A 21,446-nucleotide genomic window follows, 5' to 3' on the forward strand; every position below is an offset into this window, starting at 1 on the left:
TACAGAGAACCAAAATGGATCTGTGTAGGTCTTAGAAAATGAACACTGTGCGCTACAAGCTGAGCCCTCCTCTTACGCAGCTATCTTCTGACTGTAATTGTACCTACCTAAACATCTTGAAACCCGCTAGATAAGAAGGAATTGGTGTAGTCGCTGCAGGGCCATGGCTCAGTCTTACTTTTCCGGAAGGCCCAGGTGCCTGTGTGGAACAGTGAGCCTGACAGAACAGAAGAGCTCCCACTGAGTAGAGGCGGAAGACACTGTGAGGACGACGACGTGGCTGCTGAGAAGGTGCGCCTGTTGTCTAGTCCTCCAGTGTGTCCGAAGGGAGAGACAGCTACTCAGTACAGACTGAGTGCTGCCTGAGCGGCCAGGGCCTTCCTAGCAGCAAGTCAGCAGATGCTGTGTACTTGGGGGGTTTTAGGTTGTATTTAGGACCAAAGTAAGCCTGTATGTGGCATCTAAGGTGAACTCAGGGCTCTTCCTCAGTGTGGCTACATGGTGCTCACCACAGGATCTAAACCAAGAGTCATACATGCCTTTTAAAGTCCTAAGTAAGAAGGGTTCTTACCCAAGCCCTCGGTGGCAGTACTTCCTTCGGAACTGGAACACGTTCTGAACAACTTTCTCGACCAGCTTGAATGGCTGCGTGATCTTGGGCTGTATCAACGGTGTAAAGTGGACCACTCCTACGTCAACCTTCATTGAGAACAAACATATTACCGTATGGCAAAAATGTGACTGAAATTTCCCTCCCTAGTCCTGAGGATCAAACCCAGGGCTTCCTGCATGCTTGGCAAGCACTCTAGCTCCAAGCTATGTCCCTCCCTTAAACAATTTATCTTTGGAAATCACAGGAGCATGGGCTCTCTAGCAGTGCTCAGGGCACATAAGCAGCCAAGTTTTGGGTGGCTGCAAAAATCCCACGGGGCTGCAACTATGATGCATACTGGCGTCTACTAGACCTGTGCCGGATGGTCACTTCATTTTGAACTGTGGAAAGACAACAGCCTGTATAAGCCTATCTGCACGACTGTCAAGGCCAGTAGGCAGGCAGCAGTTGACAGCGGGCATTTCAGCTTTTGGAAGCATACAATAAGCTGCAGTAGCAGCTTTGACTGCAGGGCTGAGATCCCCCAAGGACCACTTAGTGCTGAACTCTCCAGAAAGGGATGAGTAGGACACCAGCTATTTTGAGTACTGATGCTGATTACTCAGCTGAACTGAATTCATGTGCAGAGTCCACGCAGCAAAGAACTTTCAGTAGCAACTTTACATGCACCAGGAGGCAGAGGCAGGACTGACAGGGAAGACCGAATTTTTAAAATGTCACTGTTGGACAGTGTTTATGCGACTACCAGCTGTTGAGGCCACTGAATAACCAGAAGACTAACTTTTCAGGCCTATGTGGTAAAAGTTATCTCTGGTCTTTTTCTAAAAACAGACTCATGAATGAATCATTACTGTAACACGGGAAAAAAGCAAAGTAAAGACGGGGAGCAGTGGGTCACAGCAATCGTGGTGAGCACCCTCACACAGAGGCCCGGCAGACTCCACAGAAGGGGAAGCCTGTCACTGAGTAAAGCCCTGGCCTCGGCCCCTTTACCAAGCACAATTCAGGTGGTGTGGGCAGTGCTGCTGCTTGTCAAAAGGAAGTCTTGTTCTCCAGTCCCTTCAGGCTGTCATTTTCTCTCAGGTGGAACTGTTTTCCAGAAATTTTGTGGCTACAAAATTCCTTTAAAATGGCCAATAACGTGTGTGTGTGTGGGCGCGCGCACGTGTGTGTGTGTGTGTGTGTGTGTGTGTGTGCACACTGGTTTGTTTTTATGTGGGAAGAAAAATAAGGGGCTAAGATGTAAGACCTGGAGATAACCTCAGCCTCCCGGTGAAGGGGCTCCCTGGGAACTACAGTGGTGTCTCCCACAGTCTGTCCGGCCTTGCCAGGCAGCTGACCCACAGACCCTCCTCTCCTCTCCTCACACAAGCATGACTCCTGTAGCTACACCAACTGGACGTAACTGACAGTAGATCTTTGACCACAGGGATGGTGTGGGTGGACACACAAGATCGTTCTCGACAAAAGTGAAACTGTCCACCGGAGGGCCTTTCTACACCCGGGGAGGGAAGTAGAAGAGATCTGCTGGGTAACTGGGGGTGGGGGATAGGAACTTGAGGGAGCGGGTTGGAGGCAGGACGCGGAGGAGGAGAGTAATAAAAGAGACATCTTGATGGAGGGGCATTTTGGGGTCAGGGAGAAACCGGTGCCAGGGAAATGCCCAGGAATCCTTCACAAGGATGACCTCTGCTAAGACCCCTAGCAATAGTGGCGAGGTGCCTACTGTAATCAGTTTGGTGACTACCCTAATTGTCATCAGAGAGCCTTCATTCAGTAACTGACTGAGCAGATGCAGAGATCCACAGCCAAGCACTGGGTTGAGCTCCTGGAGTCTGGCTGAAGAAAGGGAGGAGGGATTGTACGAGGGGGAGGGGGGTGTCGAGGTCATGACGGGAACACACAGAGGCAGCTGACCTGAGCTCCTGGAAGCTCATGGACTCTGGACCAACAGTTAGGGTGCCTGCGTGGGACCAACCTAGGCTCTCTGCATTTGTTTGACAGTTGTACAACTGGGTCTATCTGTAAGGCTCCTAGCAGTGAGACCAGGACTGCCTCTGGCGCCTAGCTGACTTTTGGGAACCTGTTCCCCATGATGGATTATCTCGTCCAGCATTGATGCAGGTGGAGGAGTTCAGTTCTGCCTCAACGTGATGTGCCATGCTTTGTTCAAGCCCATGGAGATGGAGGAGTGAGGAGGAGGGAATGGGGAGGATGGGAGGGGGAAAGGGAGGAGGGAGGGGGAGAGGGAGGAGGGAGGGGAAACTGTCGTCATTATGTAAAATAAATGAAAAAAAGTTAAATAAAAAATCCACCAAACTTCAGACCTCTTTGAAGATTATGGTGAACAGTTGTTATAAACACTAGTACAGTATTAAATGTTCTTAATAACATTCCCTCCCTCACCTCTTCTTAATAACCTTTAATAACACTTTCAACGGTGTTCTATAAGTTGCTTTATCAATTCCTCTTGTTAACATACACCTCCTGTAAGACTGTCTTAGGCCTGCACAAAACACACCAAGGTGGTTTAGAGAGACTAGGAAAGAGGGAGCGGTGAAGACAGATTGGGGCTTTTAGAACGCAGGTACCACTACATGGAGAGAAGGAAGGATGGCTCACTTTTAGGGTACTCCTGGAAGGAACATGGTCCTTAAGTTGGGAAAGGAGAAGTAGCCAAGATTTACCACAGTGACTGCCAAAGAACCATCCGACCTCCCACAAACCCTGACATGCCCGTCTTCACCACTCATCTTGATTCTCCAGGCCTGGGAAGGTCTTAGAGCGACTTCTATACTTCACCGATTGTCATTCTGCCAGGCCCTGGACCCTACATTTACACCCACTGGCATCCCGCCTCGCCTCTCTGCCACCTTCTGCAGCCACCTCTGATGTTTCCCACCCGATTCTCCCAAATACACAGTCAACTCTAAGAACTTCTGTGGTCTCAGTGTCAAATCACCTTTCAGCAACAAAACAAGTCAAAACCCAAACAACAACAAAACAGCACGAGATAAAATGTAGCCTCCAGCCGGGCGTTGGTGGCGCATGCCTTTAATCCCAGCACTCGGGAGGCAGAGCCAGGCAGATCTCTGAGTTCGAGGCCAGCCTGGGCTACCAAGTGAGCTCCAGGAAAGGCGCAAAGCTACACAGAGAAACCCTGTCTCGAAAAACCAAAACCAAAAAAAAAAAAAAAAATGTAGCCTCCATCCAACCCGGAACTATGAAACAGGGTCAGAACACCGAATGAGGTACAAATGCTGCTAAGATCAAAGGCATGCACTTGGGAAAGGATGCTCCGGTCTCCTGGCATATAGCTGCCACGTATAGCAGTATGTGTGGATTTCATCAATTGGCTTCATCCTTCCTGCTTAACCTCATCCCTTTGCAGTACAGTTGCGCTTGCTCTATTTAAATGGACTGAAAATGCTACAGAACTATAACATCACCCTATGTCAGCCAGCAGACTTCGAGAGTTTGAGTATTATTCTGGTATCCAGTTAAGTAGGCATTATATTACAGCTGAAGGAAAATTCCCATTCACAAACACAATACTACATGGCAGAACTCTAAAACTCACTGGCTGAGAGCTCAGTCAGCAACTGTTCTGCTTTGGGAAGATCACTCCTGTTCACCACCTCTGCTCATTCCTGCAAAAGCATTTCTGGAAATTACTGAGTGATGGAGGCCATTTTCTCTAAAACCACATAGGAAGTGCGGTTGGTGACTATGGTAACAGATATAAAGTGCTTTTTACTTATAATTGAACAATTATTTAATACAACAACCATTCTTTTTCCCTATTGAATTTCAAATCTGTTGAGTTAGAATAAAACAAAATCAGAAGAAAAAAAGATAGAAGAAAGAAAGAAAAGGATACTCCATACACTTAAAATACTCCAGCTTCATTGTGGTCCACTGGTATTGTAGCTGGGTGGGACTGAGTGCTTCCCCCCTTGGAAGTTTCCATAGCACCTTCTAGTACTATGAAAGCTAGTTCTCACAGGGCGGAGGCTTTCAAGTCAGATGCAGCTTGGGTCCTCCAGGTCTTATTTCTGAAGAGCATGGTGTCTTTAGCAATTAACCTTCAACCTCTGAGAAGCAACCAAGGGCAAAAGCCTATACTGTTTTAGGTGTCCCTAAGATGCCCCTAAATAACAACTTTTTTTGTTTGTTTTTTTTTTTTTTTTTTTTTTTTCGAGACAGGGTTTCTCCGTGTAGTTTTGGTGCCTGTCTTGGATCTCGCTTTGTAGACCAGACTGGCCTCGAACTCACAGAGATCCACCTGGCTCTGCCTCCCGAGTGCGGGGATTAAAGGTGTGCAACACCACTGCCCAGCTAAATAACATCTTGAAAGGGGTTATCATGCCTGATGCTGAGTTTTTTTTTTGTTAGATGGTCTATGGCTCTTAGGGGGAGCATGATCAAATCAAGTGGGGTAATTTAAACTATACACTGATGTCCAGCGTGGCACGATTACCCCACGGATGCAGTAGTGGCACTGGCACAGTGGTGGTAACCAGCAGCTCTCTGCTTGTATGTAAGGCCTGCTCAACGGGAGGGAGGTCATGCCTGGCACTGGAGACCCAGCCAACTACTGGGGCCGGTGACGTCATGGCTGTCAGAGGACCTATGACCACTGCTCTACTAAACCAGCATGATTCCTACCTGCATTCTAGATATCCTTATACCCACACTTAAGTGTAGATCTCACTCTTCTTCAGAGAAATTCCCTTTGCAACAAAGACCACTGCAGCAAACCGTAACTGGTCAATATGTAAAGAACCAGGAATCTTGGGGTTCCCCAGCTCCAACTGACACATCCGCAACACAACTCCTGCACCTGAGGCTCAGGGATCATCTCAGGAGAGGGGCAGACATAACGGGAGAAAGAGCCAGAGGACCAGAAGATCTGCTGTGAGACTGTGTCTCCTAGGAATGCCAGGAGACACAAGAACATGCCTGCTGGCACAAGACCTGAAGAAGTGTACCTCCAATAGGCATGTTACCATGGTAGGGAAAATGTTATGGCATCCCACCAATAGATCAAGAACTACAGAATGCCAAGAGCAGGGGAAAACTGGTTATCCAATACCAAGTGGTTAGCCCCAAATTATATACATATAAGCAATGCTTACATGGACTGCGCAGCTTGTATTTATATATTTAGGTGTACTCACGTGCATGTGGGCACTCAAGTGCGCGTGCATGTGCACACACACGGATGTGTTACAGTAACAAAAGAAAAGACATGATTTTGAGAGGGAACAAGAAGGGAGGGTGTACAGGAGGAATTAGAGGGAGAAACAGGAAGGGGAAAGTGATATAATTTTAGTCAAATAAAGGAGAAAAAAGCCCCCTGTGGGGAACCAATGAAGTCCTGAGTGAACGTGTGTAATTGACATGAACATGGCCTTGTCAAGGACCCCAGTGCCTCAGGCTCACAAAGATGACAAAGCCTTCCTCTGGGTCACACTCACAGGAATGGCAAGGCCTTTTTCAGGTCCAAGAAAGAATGTCATCAACAACTGGCCTTTCGCTAAAACCAGTGTGTACAGAAACATAATCAGCCACAGCTTCCTCCTCTCATAGGACTCCAACCTGAAACTGCTCCCTACGGAGACCTCTCAGTGAGATTAGCTGACTGCCTCCCCTTACATAATAAACCTGCCTCCTTACTAATGTTAATATAGAGTGGACGCAAAGATGGTATATTTAATAGACCGAAGATGACCTTGACTACATTGTACATATTCATATTCAATCAGATTTCCTGACCTCATGAACATGCCTTTCCTTGAATCTATTTCCTGCATAGTACACTGTTGCCATTTACTTAGCTGGATTTTGCTTCTTCTCGTACAGCAGCCTCCCAGAGCTGACGTATTTAAATCCAAGTGATAGCCATGGCACCGTGTCACCCACAACCGCCCCCCGCCCCCAAACAAACTTTCTGATAACTTTCATGGCATTGCTACTGGCTTTCGAAGTCCTTATGGATACCCCTCATCTTCAGGGATCCTCAGGTTTCCTCTCTTAGAGCTGGCAACTCCGTTGTTCTCTGAGGCTATTATTACTGGTTATTAGGAGCATGTGATGAGAAGATAAAAGAAAAATCAAAGTGCTTGATATGCTGCTATTTATAGACTACTTAGGTGACTGATTCCAGAAAGAAGAGAGGCCAGGGGCATTAGCTGGGTTAGCATCGATAATCAACACAACGCAGTAAAAGAATCTCACAAAAGTTCTTCTTTGATAAATGAAAATAGATGGGACTACTCTGCCCCAAAGACACAGCATGAGTTATAAGTGGAGGTTTAGATGTGAAGTGTGAAGTGGCTATATATAGACACAGACAGACAGACACACACACTTTCTGAAGTGGTGTTGGAGTGCATGTCACTCCAGAAGCTGTATTGTACTGGGCCTTGTTTCTAGTCCTGCAACTTAGTCCTTTATAACCACAGTTAAGCTACTTCACTCTAACTGGGTTTTCTTATCAGCAAAATATAGACTACTTTTACCTGACAGGCTATCTGGAAATTAGACGTTACAGTGCCTTAACCAGTACATAGTCTCAGCAGTTCAGTTCATAAAGAGTGGATATTATTAAAGATCCCAAACCAAAGAATTCCAAAATTACTTGAGAAAGTCTAGTCCTATTTAGAAATGATTAAATTTTTGATCATTCAAAAGCAATTTATAGCTTCACTAATACTTTATATCCTGAAAAGCAGTGATGAATTTTTCATCCAACAAATACTTATTAGACCCCACCAGGACCCAGGACCCAGGACCACGCCCAGCTCAGGAGCCCTGGCGCGGTCAGGTGGACAGAAAGCCTTGGCCGTGGCAGGGCTACATTGCCACACTGCCGAGCCTCAGAAAAGCAGAAGAGGTTCTGAGCTCCCGTAAAATCAGAAAACAAAACAGTTTGCTGAATGAATGCATGTCGTGGACAGAAACAAAGATGACATTTAGGATTTGAGCCTTGTCTCGTGGGAGGAAGTGTCATGTCAGCTTTGACATACACAGAGTACGTGTGAGGCCAGTAGAGAGGACAGTTTTGCATATCTTTGAATCGGGTCCTGTCAAGTCAGCAGATGGAAACACAACTTGGGAGTTCACGGAGAAGGCCTTAGCTAAGGAGGGTATAATATTCATCCTGGACTCTGTGGACTTCAAAGACTTCGTTTTAATATCCACATCAGAAGTTGATAATGCGATGCATTACAGTTCTAAATATGCCCCGCCTTAAGCTTCATTCAGCAGGCTGTCAGGACCAAAGGAGGTCTTTCCATCCACCTCTCATCTGCCGGCTAAAGGGTATCTGCACGTTAACAGGCCCCGCTAAGGGGTCAAACAAAGTAGGCACCCAGGGTGGCGCCAGGCTGCTTGGGAAGCAACAGTACTAACAGTGCTCTTCCCACCGGTGCCCACAGTCAACTCTACCCCAGCCAACACCCACAGAGATCATCTGCACACTTCTGCAAGATCAAGTCTTTACTAAGGGGCATGGCAGCTGAAGAGAATCCAGACATTAGACTTCTAAGGGAGAAAAACAGTGACTTGCTAAATGCCAAGTGGGAGAAGATTAAGCAGATCAACAGAACACTAGGAAAACCCAAACATTCGAAATATGTTTTTCTATTAACTACTTTTAAAGAAACTACTAACATCATCTATCATGTCTTAGCATCTGTGTGTTTCTTCTGCTTTTTCTTTGGCTTCCCTGCGGCCCCCACCCCACCCCATTTTGTCCTATGCTGGTTTGTTTTATTTTTATTTTCACTTCTATTTTTTGTAGATGCCTGTTTGTATTCTAGTGAAAGAAAAGGAAAGGGGTGTGGATTAGGGTGGGTGGAGAAACAGGAATAATCTGGGAGGAGTCAGGGGAGGGGAAGCCATAACTGGAATATACTATATGGAAAAAACACTATTTTCAAAAAAGTTTGAAATATAAAAATCTAATCACAAGGTTACTCTTTATGCCCAATGGCCATGTAATTTATAACTTGTAAAATTAAAATTATTAAGAAAAAAAAAAAAACTAAAGGGCCGAGGGAAATGCACCTGTACAAATGCTCATGGCCCTAGCTGTTACCTAACATGCTTCATTATCATTTGTACAATTTCTTCACATTCTCTGCTGTCTAGCTCACATGCTTCTAAGACTCTCAGGGAAGAGAGAATGTGAGACAGAACACACCCATCTGGGGGTTTACAGACCACATCCTACTCAAATATTAACTAAAAATTTTAAAGAAAAAATTCTTCTGAGTGGTTTTTAAAAGTTAACAATTTTTGGAGTCTTCGTTTCACACAAGGCCAAGAAGCAACAGAATAAAAATTGAAGTGATAGTCTCAACTCCAGTTAACAATATTTCAGACAGGATTCTCTAACTGAGGACATAAAATTGTATCTTTCAACACTGATAAAAATTCAAAACTAAATTACAATTATGACTAAAACATAATAGGAAAAAAAAAAGGCGGCCTTTTGTGAGCCCCCAAAGAATCCTTGCTCTGTGCACAGCAGCACAAAAGCATCTTCAGCTTTCAGGTTTCAACAAATCCTGTTGTAACAACAACTCCCTCCCTGCCCGCCTCTCCTTTCTGTGAAGGAGAACCTGGTATTTATCTTCTAGCACTGTCAGCAGTTCTCACCTCTCATCTCTGAGCAGCTCTTTATTTGCTATTTTTACTCTAACTTGTGGGCACTTCACGGGCAACGCTCAGATCTCAGAACCGGCCTCCTACATGTGGCTTCTCCGCATCAGACACCAGAGACGTCTGGAGTCAACTCCGTGCGGTTAAGACTGTAAGGGCTCCCGGCAAAAGGTATGGAGAGCTTCTAGACTGTTTTGGCAGCTAAGTACAAAATTCAGAATATTGCTTCATTTGAATTAGAAGTTACATATCTTAAATATTTTTGGTACAAATGAATCTTTTCTGGAAAACTAGCTTTAAATTTTGAAAAAAAAATTGACAGACTTCCTTTAGCCAAGCAGTTCATAAACTGGACACTTCTAGGTTCTGTTCTCCATGTGATGTGTTCTGGAAATGTGAGTGCTCTCCCTAAAGATTCAAGTCTCTCGCTTTGAGGGACTGCCACAGCATTTCCCTTGTGACTGCTGTCGTTACTACAATTGCTGAACTAAGTGTGCCTTGATTCTCCACCAGCCCGAAACCGAGGGAATATGCTATATAAACTTATGCCTGTGGCTGGAGAGGAGATCCTAAGGGCAAGAGAGAATGTCAGTGCATCTGTATACCTGGAGCGGGACAGTGACCTTCATTTAGAGAACATGCTCTTCTTTAACTTAATTCTCTATGCACAAGAGGATGTGAAGTCATCTTCTGCAGGAAGCAAGTGTTGCACTAACTAGATACAATGTCTTAGTATTTACCTGCCTGTTTTGCCTGTCTGCAATTTACTGCTGCCAGAACTTGTTAATTATGACAACTGACTGCAGGTCTGCAAGACACGGAAGTGTAGAAAACATTGATGGAAAGGAAAGGGCTATAATGGAAAAGCTGGATAGACTGATCAACATATAAAAATTAGCCCAGCAAAGCAAAGCAAACATCAGGATGATCTTAGGCAGTGTTAACAGGATCTCAACTGCTGGAAAACTCCTGGGCTGGAAATAGTCTGTGAGACAGTCTCATAGACTGACACCTGAACTCGGCAGCTATTGTAAAACTGTATACACATGTGCTTGAACTCGGCAGCTAATGTAAAACTGTACACACGTGTGCTTGAACTCGGCAGCTATTGAAAAACTGTATATACACACATGTGCTTGAACTCAGCAGCTATTGTAAAACTGTATACACACACAACTCGGCAGCTATTGTAAAACTGTACACACACGTGCTTGAACTCGGCAGCTATTGTAAAACCGTATACACACGTGCTTGAACTCGGCAGCTATCGTAAAACTGTATACACACGTGCTTGTCCCCCCAACCCCCGCCCTCTTAAGCTTTTATCTTTCTGTTTTGGTTATAGCGAGGAAATGTAGAAGACAGAAGAAGCAAATTGCCAGCAGGAGATGCGTCCTAAGACCACTGAGGTTTGTGCACACGCTGACTCATACGAATGTAAAATCCCAGAGGCTGCTCCTCCTCTAAAATCATGGGACTGACAAACACAGAACTCAATCTGGGCCGAGGGGGCTCTGATGTCCTAGGACTGGCTTGTACCCACGGCAGGTCTGTGCTCCACAGGCCCAGATTAGCATCACTTCAGGTGTTTAAGAGGAACCAACATCAGCATCTTGGTGAGAAGGGACGCCAGACCACTGTCCCAGCCACACCCTCTGCAGGCCTTTGTTTTCCTGGGAGGAACGTTTCTGTCTCTGGAGCACTGCAGTGGTAAACACAGGGTGACAGGAAGGATAGAGACATGGTAGCCCTGCAGAAGACCGTGGCATGGATGCTTCCACCTGGGTACACTGACTTGACAAAATAATGACACTCAGGGTTACAGCTGAGGTTTCCTTCAGCTCTAGGATTCTAAGAAAATTAGGTCAGCCCAAGGAAGGATAAGAAAAAAGCCAAATGTCTCCCTTTCTGGAAGGATACTCAAGGCCTGAGAAAGAGCAGGAAAGCAAAAACCACCTCTAGGCTGTTTGGTTTGAAGAGGCCCACAGTGCTCATTTATGAATTAAGTGCATGTAAAAGTTGTAACAGTCACTGCAGTATATCATTAAAAATTATTTCAGAAAGACAAAAAGTAAAAAATAAAAAAAGCCAATATTGCAGCATTCCAGAGAGCATCATACTGCTCTCAAAGCACTGAGTCCTATCAGATGAAGTGCAAAATGGTGGAACAGGAACATGAACATAGAATGAGGAAGCTGTTTCGTGTTTTAAAGCCAATCACAAAGTAAAACAGGGGTGGGGTACTAGTTTACCTACAGCCAACAATGTGGCTACTTCTGGAGCAGACTTTCAAGATTTTCTGTCTCTGTTTCTGAATCATTCAGGGGAGTCAGTTCTGCAGTTGAACACTTCTTCTGGAGTATAACTGGGAAGGAATCTGGTTGCGAGTAGAAAGGATAGAACTAGGGACATAAGCTAAGCAAATGCTAACCGAGGTAAGGGTTGTGCAGGACTCTAAATTCCTTCAATTCTTCTTTCTCTTTCAACAGTATCCTGGGTCACACATGGTGTATGCTGAATGAAGATTTAATTTAAACTATTTTTCAGTTCTTACTTTTATCTATAAATTATTTGGAGGAGGTAGATTTAAGCTTTTTATTGTTTTGAGGTTATTTTCATTAAAAACAAAGTTATTTAAAGTGATCTATAATGGTAATAAGATTCTGTATCAGACACTACAGCTACAATTTGAAGTTTCTCAACAGCCTAACAAGGTATATACCCATTTTACAGACATTTTCAGCATACTTATGGTTTTATGTGAATTGCTCTACGTATGCCATGAATCCAGCACTGCTCATGACGCTCAACTCAGCAGAATGCTATTCCGAAGGCTTACTATGAAACGTACTCTGAAACAGCAGCATCCTCATCCGGTGTGTGTGTGTGTGTGTGTGTGTGTGTGTGTGTGTGTGTGTGTGTATACATGCATCATGGAAGATAAGGTAGGTGTGTTCTGGTTCCTGTGGGAAGCCTTCCATTACTTACTCTTTTCCTTCCCCAATTCTGCTTCTGCTTCTTCTTTCCCTAGCTTTTGTTACCTGGTTCTCAACTGCACAGACCAGCTACCGACCTGACCACACACCACAATTAACCATTGGGATCTCCTAGGAGAACCGAAGTGAAGAGAAACAGCATGGCCTCGGCGGGTGTCCAGCTCCTCGCTTTCGTCCTGGCCTTGTCTGGGGTCTCGGGGGTCCTCACCGCCACTCTGCTGCCCACCTGGAAGGTTACTGCAGCTCTAGGCTCCAGCATTGTGACCGCTATTGTACAGGTGCACGGGCTGTGGATGGACTGCACGTGGTACAGCACTGGGATGTTCAGCTGCTCTCTGAAATACTCCATCCTGTCTCTACCCATCCACGTGCAGACCGCCAGGGCCACCATGGTCCTGGCCTGCGTTCTGTCTGCTCTGGGGATTTGCACTTCGGTAGTAGGAATGAAATGCACTCACTTAGGAGGGGACACACACACCAAGAGTCAAATCGCTTTTGCTGGAGGAATCTGCTTCATGACTGCAGGGATCTCTGGCTTAATCCCAACAGTGTGGTACACCAAGGAGATCGTAGAAAACTTTCTAGATCTGACTGTTCCGAAAAGCAACAAATATGAACCTGGAGGAGCCGTCTACATTGGGTTCATTTCGGCGATGCTACTACTTATCTCTGGTGTTATTTTCTGCATTTCTTATGTAAAAAAGAACCCGAAACCATGGATCTACCCTCCCAAGCAGGAACATAGCTCTACCTGGCAGCCAGAGAACAGGTTAGCTTACAACTTGAAGAATTACGTGTAAAGAGCTATGCAATGAACATGCAGTGAGGCTTCTGGACCTGCTAAAACTTTATCAGAATGAAGAAAACAAAACAAAACACTCTTATGCTTAACTTCCTTTACAAAGAGTACAAAATATCAAAAAAATTATGAGGTACTTTAAAATGCCGTCTACAATTATATCTGTCTTGAATTTCTTTATTTTCTTATTATTGCATTCATGTTTTATTTAAAAGTATATAATTGAAAGAGGCCTGACTGTATTAATAAGGTGATGGGTGACAGCATTAATTTATTTTTAAAGATATATTTCAGAATAGTTTTCTGTAGTTACGAAGTATAAAAAGCACCTTCTCTTGGTGTTGATCAAGAATATTGCCTATTTTGCCCTCTGGTGGGCAATGCCTGAGTAGCCTGCGTCTGTTTTAAAGTCACAGGATGTGGAGGAGACTCTAGGAACACAGTACCAGAACTCACGCAGATGTTGCCACCCCAAGCCCCAGCTTCCACTCTAATTTTTTATGTGTTATGGTATTATAATCTATGCAAACTAAACTTAGGTAGAATGAATGAACTAGTAGACACTACAGCAGCACACAAAAGCCAGTGTAAGCACAAACTAAAATATGGCACTTTTGAAGTACAGCCAACTGATAAGAGCTCCGTTTGCTTTAAGTTACCCAAGGCCTGCCCTCTCTTCTGCACCCAGAAAACACGTAAGTTCATCTCTCCAATTGCTTAGATTTACCCCATCCCAATGAATCGCACATTTAGCACTCTGACTCAGTGACATCTTTCCCTCTGAGACAGGGTACTAGATAAGCCGCACTGCCTCCTGTGTGCTTAGAGACATGTTCTACTATGCCCAGCTTAGTCACTTTTTAGTTGTACTTTCCCTCCAATTTAATTCAAGTCAACAAAAACACTGCTGTTCTCTTATAAATGAGCATCTTCAGTTAACAGAAGTAAAATAACTCTTAAAGTATAAAGAATAATTTTAAATGCTTATAAATTATGACATGTGATTAAAATATTCTAACAAAAATTTGGACTTTTCATAGGTGCAAAGAAACACTGTAGTTTTCTAGTAATCTCCTTACTCATTTATGCTAAACTGATTGCTTATCATACAACTGCTAAAGGAAGAAGACTGTGCATTAATGACTGAGGAAGTGGAAAGATGTTTATGTGAATAAATAATCTGCACTTGTGTATACAGAAAAGAGACGAAAATACTTCAATTCATTACTTAGTAGACTTTCATGCTCTGCAATAGTCATATGGTAATAGAACAGTTGCAGATAAGTTTGAGGTCTGAGAGATCATGTCCTATGAAGTATCTTCAGTGGAACATACAAGAATTCACACTCATATACATAAACACTTACCTCTGGCTTGGGAACAAAGGCTTTTCCGGGAATTGTAAAGAGGTGCTCAACATTGCAGAGGTACTGGGCCATGATGGAAAGGCGACTGCGCTGTTGGCTTCCTGTAGTGGCTACAAGTCTCTGCAGAAGGCCAAAAGTAAGGTTTAGCAAATAGTTAATCCCATCATTTGACTCTCATTTTTAAAGACAAATTATATATGTATTATACACACACACACACACACACACACACACACTCTTCCATGGTATTTGACATAAACCATGTAGACTTAGGGAACAAACATCATTAGCTGAGATATGCTGTAGAAATGTCAGTTGTATCATGTATAAGCATTGAAAAAACATCACATAAACAAATTTCTCTACTAGTGACTGTTGGAGATTTTCAAGCTACTGTTATATTCTACAACAGAAAGTCAGATGTAAAACAAACATTTTATAGAGAAATTAGAAATAAAGAGGAAATATAAAGATGGTTTTAAAAGTACTTCCTTCAGTTTAATAAACCCTTGAAGATTCAAGAACCTTTGAAATACAGACGGTTCTTGACAAATAATTTATGCAAAAATTAGGACTTTTCCTTTTAACCATATACTCATTTTTGAATTGAACTAAGCATGTAACAAATTGATAAATAAAATGCAATTTGCATGAAAATCCCAACCAGATTTTTAAAAAGAACTTCAATTTCACATATAACATATATAAAATTAAACTTCAGATAAAAATTATATAGTATCAAGAATGGTTAAGACACCCCTGAATAATATCAACAATGCTCATGGGAGACTTACCCTACCTGATATCAAAATTAAGGCAGTATTGCTACAAACACAAACAGATCATTAAGATAAAAGACTTAGACACAGACCTAAGCATGTGTGGGTATCTGATACATGAGAGATGTGATTCTCCTAACAAAAGATAAGGATAGACCATTCATTAAATGGTATAGGTGTAATTAAGCATTTACAGGAGAAAAGAAAATTTAATTGAATTAATGATAAATGAAAAACAAAAGTTAAGTCTTTTTCAAGTAATATCTATGACCCTAAAGAAGAATGTCCTAAGAACTGCAAAAACAGAAGCTATGAAAGATGGATATTTTTCTGTTAAAATTTTCAATCAAACACTATCAAGACACATCCCAGATTAAGTATATACTTAGAGGGCCAAAGCATTAGTGTTCACAACACGAGAGATGCCTACACACTAGGCATTAACAACCAGAAGATAAACAACAACCAGAAGATATGACAAGGTAAATCATGGCAGATCAAAGAAATGAATTATAACCATTAACTAAGTTATACTTATAAGAAAGCAGGGATGTGCAAATTAAAACCACAACAATCCATAATTTTACACTCAAAAGGAATTCTATAAAATAACTAGTCAAGGATGGAAAGAATTAGAAGCTACAGGGATTCTGCGCACGGCAGTGAGAGTGAAAAAGGCAGAAACTGGTGTATAAGGCTGGGGGGTGGGGGTGGTGGGTGGTGGGGGGTGGTGGGGTGGTGGCGTGGTGGTGGTGGTGCGGCGCGGCGGCGGCGGCACTCGGGAGGCAGAGCCAGGGCCAGGCTGGTCTATAGAACGAGATCCAAAACAGGCACCAAAACTACAGAGAAACCCTGTTTTGAAAAACTTAAAAAAAAAAAAAAAGGTATATAAGTATGCCGGACAATAAGTTATCAATAAAAGCTGAAGATATAGTCCACTGTAGCATTATACACATTATTCAGGAAATGGAAAATTATAGTTTCACCAATAGGTAAATAGCTAATAATTTTGCTACCGCATATGAAATAACTGTTAAAATGAGTAACAGGGGTTACTGGTGTAGGCTACATTTCCCAATAGAGTATAAATTTTTTAAAGTGGCAAAAACAAGTATGATAATCTTAGGACTTCTGTGTGTGCCTACATATACACCTTCAATACAGATAGGCAATGTGTGAGAATGCCAACTACCACTTTCAACCGAGTTCAAAACGTAGGAAAGAGGGCCTCAAACATATAAATATAGCATTTGATATTTTGGTAAAGATAGTGGAAAATATGATAAAATTGGGTAAGACTGACAGTAGTAGATTCAAAGATCACTCATCTTTCTAAAATGTGCCATGTTTCTGTGTTCTTGAGCTTTGGGGACTGTCCCAAAACTCTAGTGAGCTGTTTAGGATCAAGGTCACAAACACTAGTAGAAACGCCAGGACACGGCAGGACGTCCACGCTAGGCCATCGTCGGTGCTTTCAGAGCAGGTGCTCTTGGATTTTCTCCTTATTTCACTGACATCAACTAATCTAATAGCTTCTTTCATTGCTGCTTCCAACCTGTCCTGGGCATGAAAAAAAAATACAGAATCTGGCTTTTGAGAACTTTACCTTAAGTAAGACTAAAACAGACTTTGGGGTGCTGGAGAGATGGTTCAGTGGTTAAGAGCACTTGCTGCTCTTGCAGAGGACCCAGGTTTGATTCCAGCATCCATATGGTATCCGCAACCACCTCTACCTCCAGTATCAAAAGATTCAGTGGGGGCCTGGGCACTAGGCATGAATGTGATACATGTACATATATACAGGCAAAACATTTATAAATGTAAAATAACATTGCGCCTCAGAGTAATATAAAAGCAAGACATGTATGTATTCTTAAATAATTCCTCAGACCTTAGTCCCCTAAGTGCCTCAATTACAGCACGATCCACTGTGCCCAGTGATAAAAGCAGATCTTTAAAACTAAAATCCAGCAAGAATATAACCATGAAATTTAAAAATTAACCCAAAGAATTGGCTATCATGGCTTCCTAAGGCACAGCTAATACGTTACTTTACATTTAGAAGATGTGTTTCTAATGATGAATTCAAAGAATTTAAAAATCACTTTAAAAAGCAAACCTGAGAAGGGTGGAATTATTCTAATTAGACTTCAGATATTTCACCCTGAGCATGAAGCACTTTGTACAGTCAGAGAGGAGGAGTTCTAATCCAGACTCTAGATCTAGTCAATCTCCATAGCAAATATGCCAGATTATGGACATGAAAATATGAGCCTTAGATTTTTTATTTAGAATAAAGCAGCACACAGAACTGCTAATCTATTGAGCAAAAACTAAAGTCACAGTCCAGGGAGCCTGCAAAGATTTTACACTCAAAGCTACCTGAGAAGTTAATGGCTTAATAACCATTTAAATATGTATTGCCAATTTTGTTTAGACATAGCATAGGTAAAGCTATGAATACAAAAGTCCTTCAGTAGATAATTTTTAACAATAAAAGGCATGGACACCAAATGAGTTAATTTTTCAGTAAAAGGAAACCACTAAGCTTTGAATTTTAAAAGTCACTAATGATGAGAAAACAAGGCACGGAAGAATTTCCAAGAACAGTATTTCTTTTACTTCTGTCTATTGCTGATATTCATCTATAATAATTGTAAGTAAAAAACTGTACTTGAGAAGTTATAGTCTCGGACCAGGGACAATGAACATTATGTCATTAATAGAGTGGTGACATCTTCCCTACTAGGATGTAACTATGACCAGCCAATGTCTTCTGGAAATAGAAGAAGACAGGCTGATGTCGGACCCACTTAAAAACCCATAGGCCAGCAAAATGGAGAACTTGAATCTCACGACTCTACCAGAAAACAGATGACTGGTGTACAAGTTCAAGTGCTGTACAACCTGTGGAAGACAATAAAGCCCTCCAAGCCAGTTCAACTATAAAGAAGTTTAGATGAGATTTGTTAAACCATTAACTACTGCCACACAGTCTGACTCCATTTTCTGAGCTGTATCACCACTTACCACCCTTTAATGTGCCCAGGCTGAATCCTTACATCCTATAATCCTAGAGAAAAGAATATGAGGAGGGCACTTATTTGATTCTGTTCTGTGGCTAAAATATAGAATATTACATGCAGGATTGTGTTTCAAAGCAAACAGGATATGTAAGACAATACTGCTGCCCAGTCTTCCCATGAAACTGTCACCTGCAAAAATGTGCAAGTCAGTCAAAAGACCAGTGTTAGCCACACTTCTAATGCATCCCATAAATTACAGACTTGCTCCCAATTCAATATTCATGTAAAAATTTAACTAAAATAAACCTTTGTTGAAGAAAAATAATTGCCTATGGTGAAGTCAAAACAACACTATCATTAAAAACCCCAGCTGCCAGCTGAGTCACTGAAAACATGACTCTACCTCTTAAGGCTCTGCTCCTCCGCTCTTTCCTCAAAGGACTGAGAGAGCTCAATGCTTTCAATCTCTATTGTGTTGTACGAGAACAAAATACCAAATAATCCCAGCAGCAGAGGGAAAGGAATCCACCAGTGTGCTACAATCACAACTCTGCCTTCCTAATAGTGCCTTTCCTGCTTCAGTCCCGTCTGGATTTGATCCTCTATGTTGTTAGCAGTAATCCACTCTTCAACTTCCTCAAACCGGTGTGACTATTCCTTCAATACACGCAAACACGACACACATTTGGTCAAATGAATCTGTCTTAACTGACCTGACCTGAGGGTTCTTCCTGAGGACTTCCCTGTGTCCCACAGAGCCTACTGCTCCTGGGACATCTCATCATTTTCCCGATGTCTCTAATCAGAGCAATGCTTTCTGCAGAGTACTGCTGATAAGAGACTAGTGAAGGGCAGATGGTAATAAATGGGGCTGAGATTGATATGCTAACAACAGTAAAATAGAACTTTTACTATATACAAAAATCAATCTCAAGTGGATTATGGACAGAAAAGTGAAAAAAGATACCTTCATGATCAAGACATAAATGATTTCTTCAGTAAGAAACAACCACAAATTAAAAATTAAGAATGTCTGATCTTCAAGAAAAAAGATCAGTGGGAAGGTGGAGAACTGTGAGTGGATAATGGGGCATGTCTGTGTGTGAACAGAATCAAAGTATATTATATATGTCTGTGAAAGTGTCATAATAAAGCCGATTATTTTGTATACTTAATATATATTGGTAAAAAAGCTAAGGAAAAAGAAATGTCTAATTCTCAAGACACTGTAAAAAGACCACGATGATATAAGCATAGAGAAAGGAAATCTGAAGTCCACTGTACTAGTACAGAGAATATGTAATAACTGCACACCAGCAAACAGAAGATAACCCACAGAAAGATTAGCAAGGGTAAGTAAGCAGTTCAGTGTAAAACACCCAAGTGACCCAAAGATGCAATGGTGCCCCATTTCATTAAAACTCAGCAAAGACAAAAAACAGCACAACACACCATCATCCCTAGATTAATAACAAAATGTGTAAGTCTATTAATGTCCAGAGCGGGTAAAAATATAGAACAAAATTAACTCATGCACACACTGTTGGTAGGAATATATAAGACTGATGACTTCAGAAAACAGTTAAGTATTGCCTAACAAGAATGAAGCTTCTGGACACATATCTTGTCCAAAACTTGCCCTTGTGCCTAAGAACTTTCATGACAGTTTAGTTCATAATAGTAAAGCACTGAAATGAATCCTGGGACAGATTACGAGAGTGAAAGAGTGGGCAAGACACAGAGCTATGTAAGTAAGTGATAACTATGAGCACATGTGTGAATCCCAAGTTGTTTACAATAAAAACACACATATTGAATAACTCCTTTTAAGTAAAGCTTAAGAGTGGACAAACCTAGAGTATATGAGATACATGGATACAAGTCTGTTTATCAAGACTAGGGAAGGGAACAATCCAGAACTCAGTTCTGATTATTACCTTGGTAATGGGGGGCAGAAAGGAGATGTAACCGAGTGAGGTGAGGTTCTAAGGGCAGATCCTCACCTCAGGCTCGCCTTGCTGTCCTATCTTGCAAGCTGCCCTTGTCCACCCTGGAGATTCACCCTGTAAACTCAGAATAACCAGGCCATGGGAAGGCAGGCTCAGCAGGCATCAACTGAGGTAGGTGGAGGTGCAGGGGTGTGTGTGTGTGTGTGTGTGTGTGTGTGTGTGTGTGTGTGTGTGTGTGTGTTGGGTAGTAGGGTGAGGGTGGGGGAGATCAAGTGATAATTTATGCATTGGTTAATGAGATTCTCTTCAATGACAAATTTGCCATACTATCTTTTAACTGTCACCCTAAGGATTGCAGAGGATCAATTTTAAGATAGCACAGGCCACTCTCGACATCAGGATGTTCCTGGGTTTTGTGTATGGCAGTGTCGGCCTTGTGCTGAACACTGTCTTCGTTGGCTAACAAGTATAATTCATGGTCTCCACTGAGCGCACCTAGAATAGTCTTGTCTGCTATCTTCACTACATGTCCTACCTTTTGGATGGGTTTTTCTCTGTGTAATGGAAAAGTATTAACTTAGAAAACATGGCCAATGGTAAATACATAGTAGAATTTGGTCTGGAAATTTGAGCATACAATCAAATACCCAAAGTAAGACTTACCTCAGCCACTTCCTTTTGAAATGTTAACGTCATCTTAGTTCTGCCATACACAAAAGGTCCATCTTTAAGAGAAATGTTTTCAAGCCACTTGATGATCAGTGGGGTTGAAACACTAAAAGGCAGATTTCCAATAATATGTACATTTGGAGGATCTGGTTGTGGGGGGAAGACAATTTGGAATGAGTACATGAATATATTCTGAATATGATCTTAATGGTTTAATTTACATTTAATTATGAGGATCAAATGAAGGCATATGAAAAGATATTTTTCAGTTCTCTTAAAATGCATTTTTTACAATTAGCTTTGTATTTATTGAGAAAAAAGTTGTAAGGAAGGTCACGAAATGAGGTGTTTGGTCTAATTTTCTTTAGACACAATGAGTTTAAAGTGCCCATGGAATTTGACAGATCATCAGACACCCAGGAGGGGATACAAGCTGCGTTTAAAATCTGAATGCTTGAAATATTTAGGTGGAAATAAAACCAAAGAAATAAAGAAATCCAGGCAAACCTTTAGCACGAGAAGATGACACAAAAGAGTCTCAGAATCAAACAAACAGGAAGTGGGTTAGAAAACAAAAA

At 42.2% G+C, this 21,446-nt stretch overlaps 2 protein-coding genes across 2 annotated transcripts in view; one reads left to right on the plus strand and one right to left on the minus strand.

Moving 5' to 3' along the window:
* Positions 1-21,446, minus strand: part of Tfb1m (transcription factor B1, mitochondrial) — a 39,052-nt gene that overhangs the window by 1,353 nt on the left and 16,253 nt on the right. Inside the window, exons 4-6 of the mRNA XM_028854069.2 lie at positions 20,863-21,014; positions 14,446-14,565; positions 572-699 (exon numbers count right to left, since the gene is read on the minus strand). Of these exons, the coding sequence (XP_028709902.1) occupies positions 572-699; positions 14,446-14,565; positions 20,863-21,014 (400 nt within the window). The remainder of the gene's footprint in view (positions 1-571; positions 700-14,445; positions 14,566-20,862; positions 21,015-21,446) is intronic.
* Cldn20 (claudin 20) lies at positions 9,270-13,254 on the plus strand. The gene is made up of 3 exons (XM_028854070.2): positions 9,270-9,454; positions 10,629-10,692; positions 12,315-13,254. The coding sequence occupies exon 3, from the start codon at positions 12,420-12,422 to the stop codon at positions 13,077-13,079; it is 660 nt and encodes a 219-aa protein (XP_028709903.1). The 5' UTR covers positions 9,270-9,454; positions 10,629-10,692; positions 12,315-12,419; the 3' UTR covers positions 13,080-13,254.

Source organism: Peromyscus leucopus, chromosome 8a (assembly GCF_004664715.2).
Source record: "Peromyscus leucopus breed LL Stock chromosome 8a, UCI_PerLeu_2.1, whole genome shotgun sequence".
NCBI classification, from domain to species: Eukaryota; Metazoa; Chordata; class Mammalia; order Rodentia; family Cricetidae; genus Peromyscus; species Peromyscus leucopus.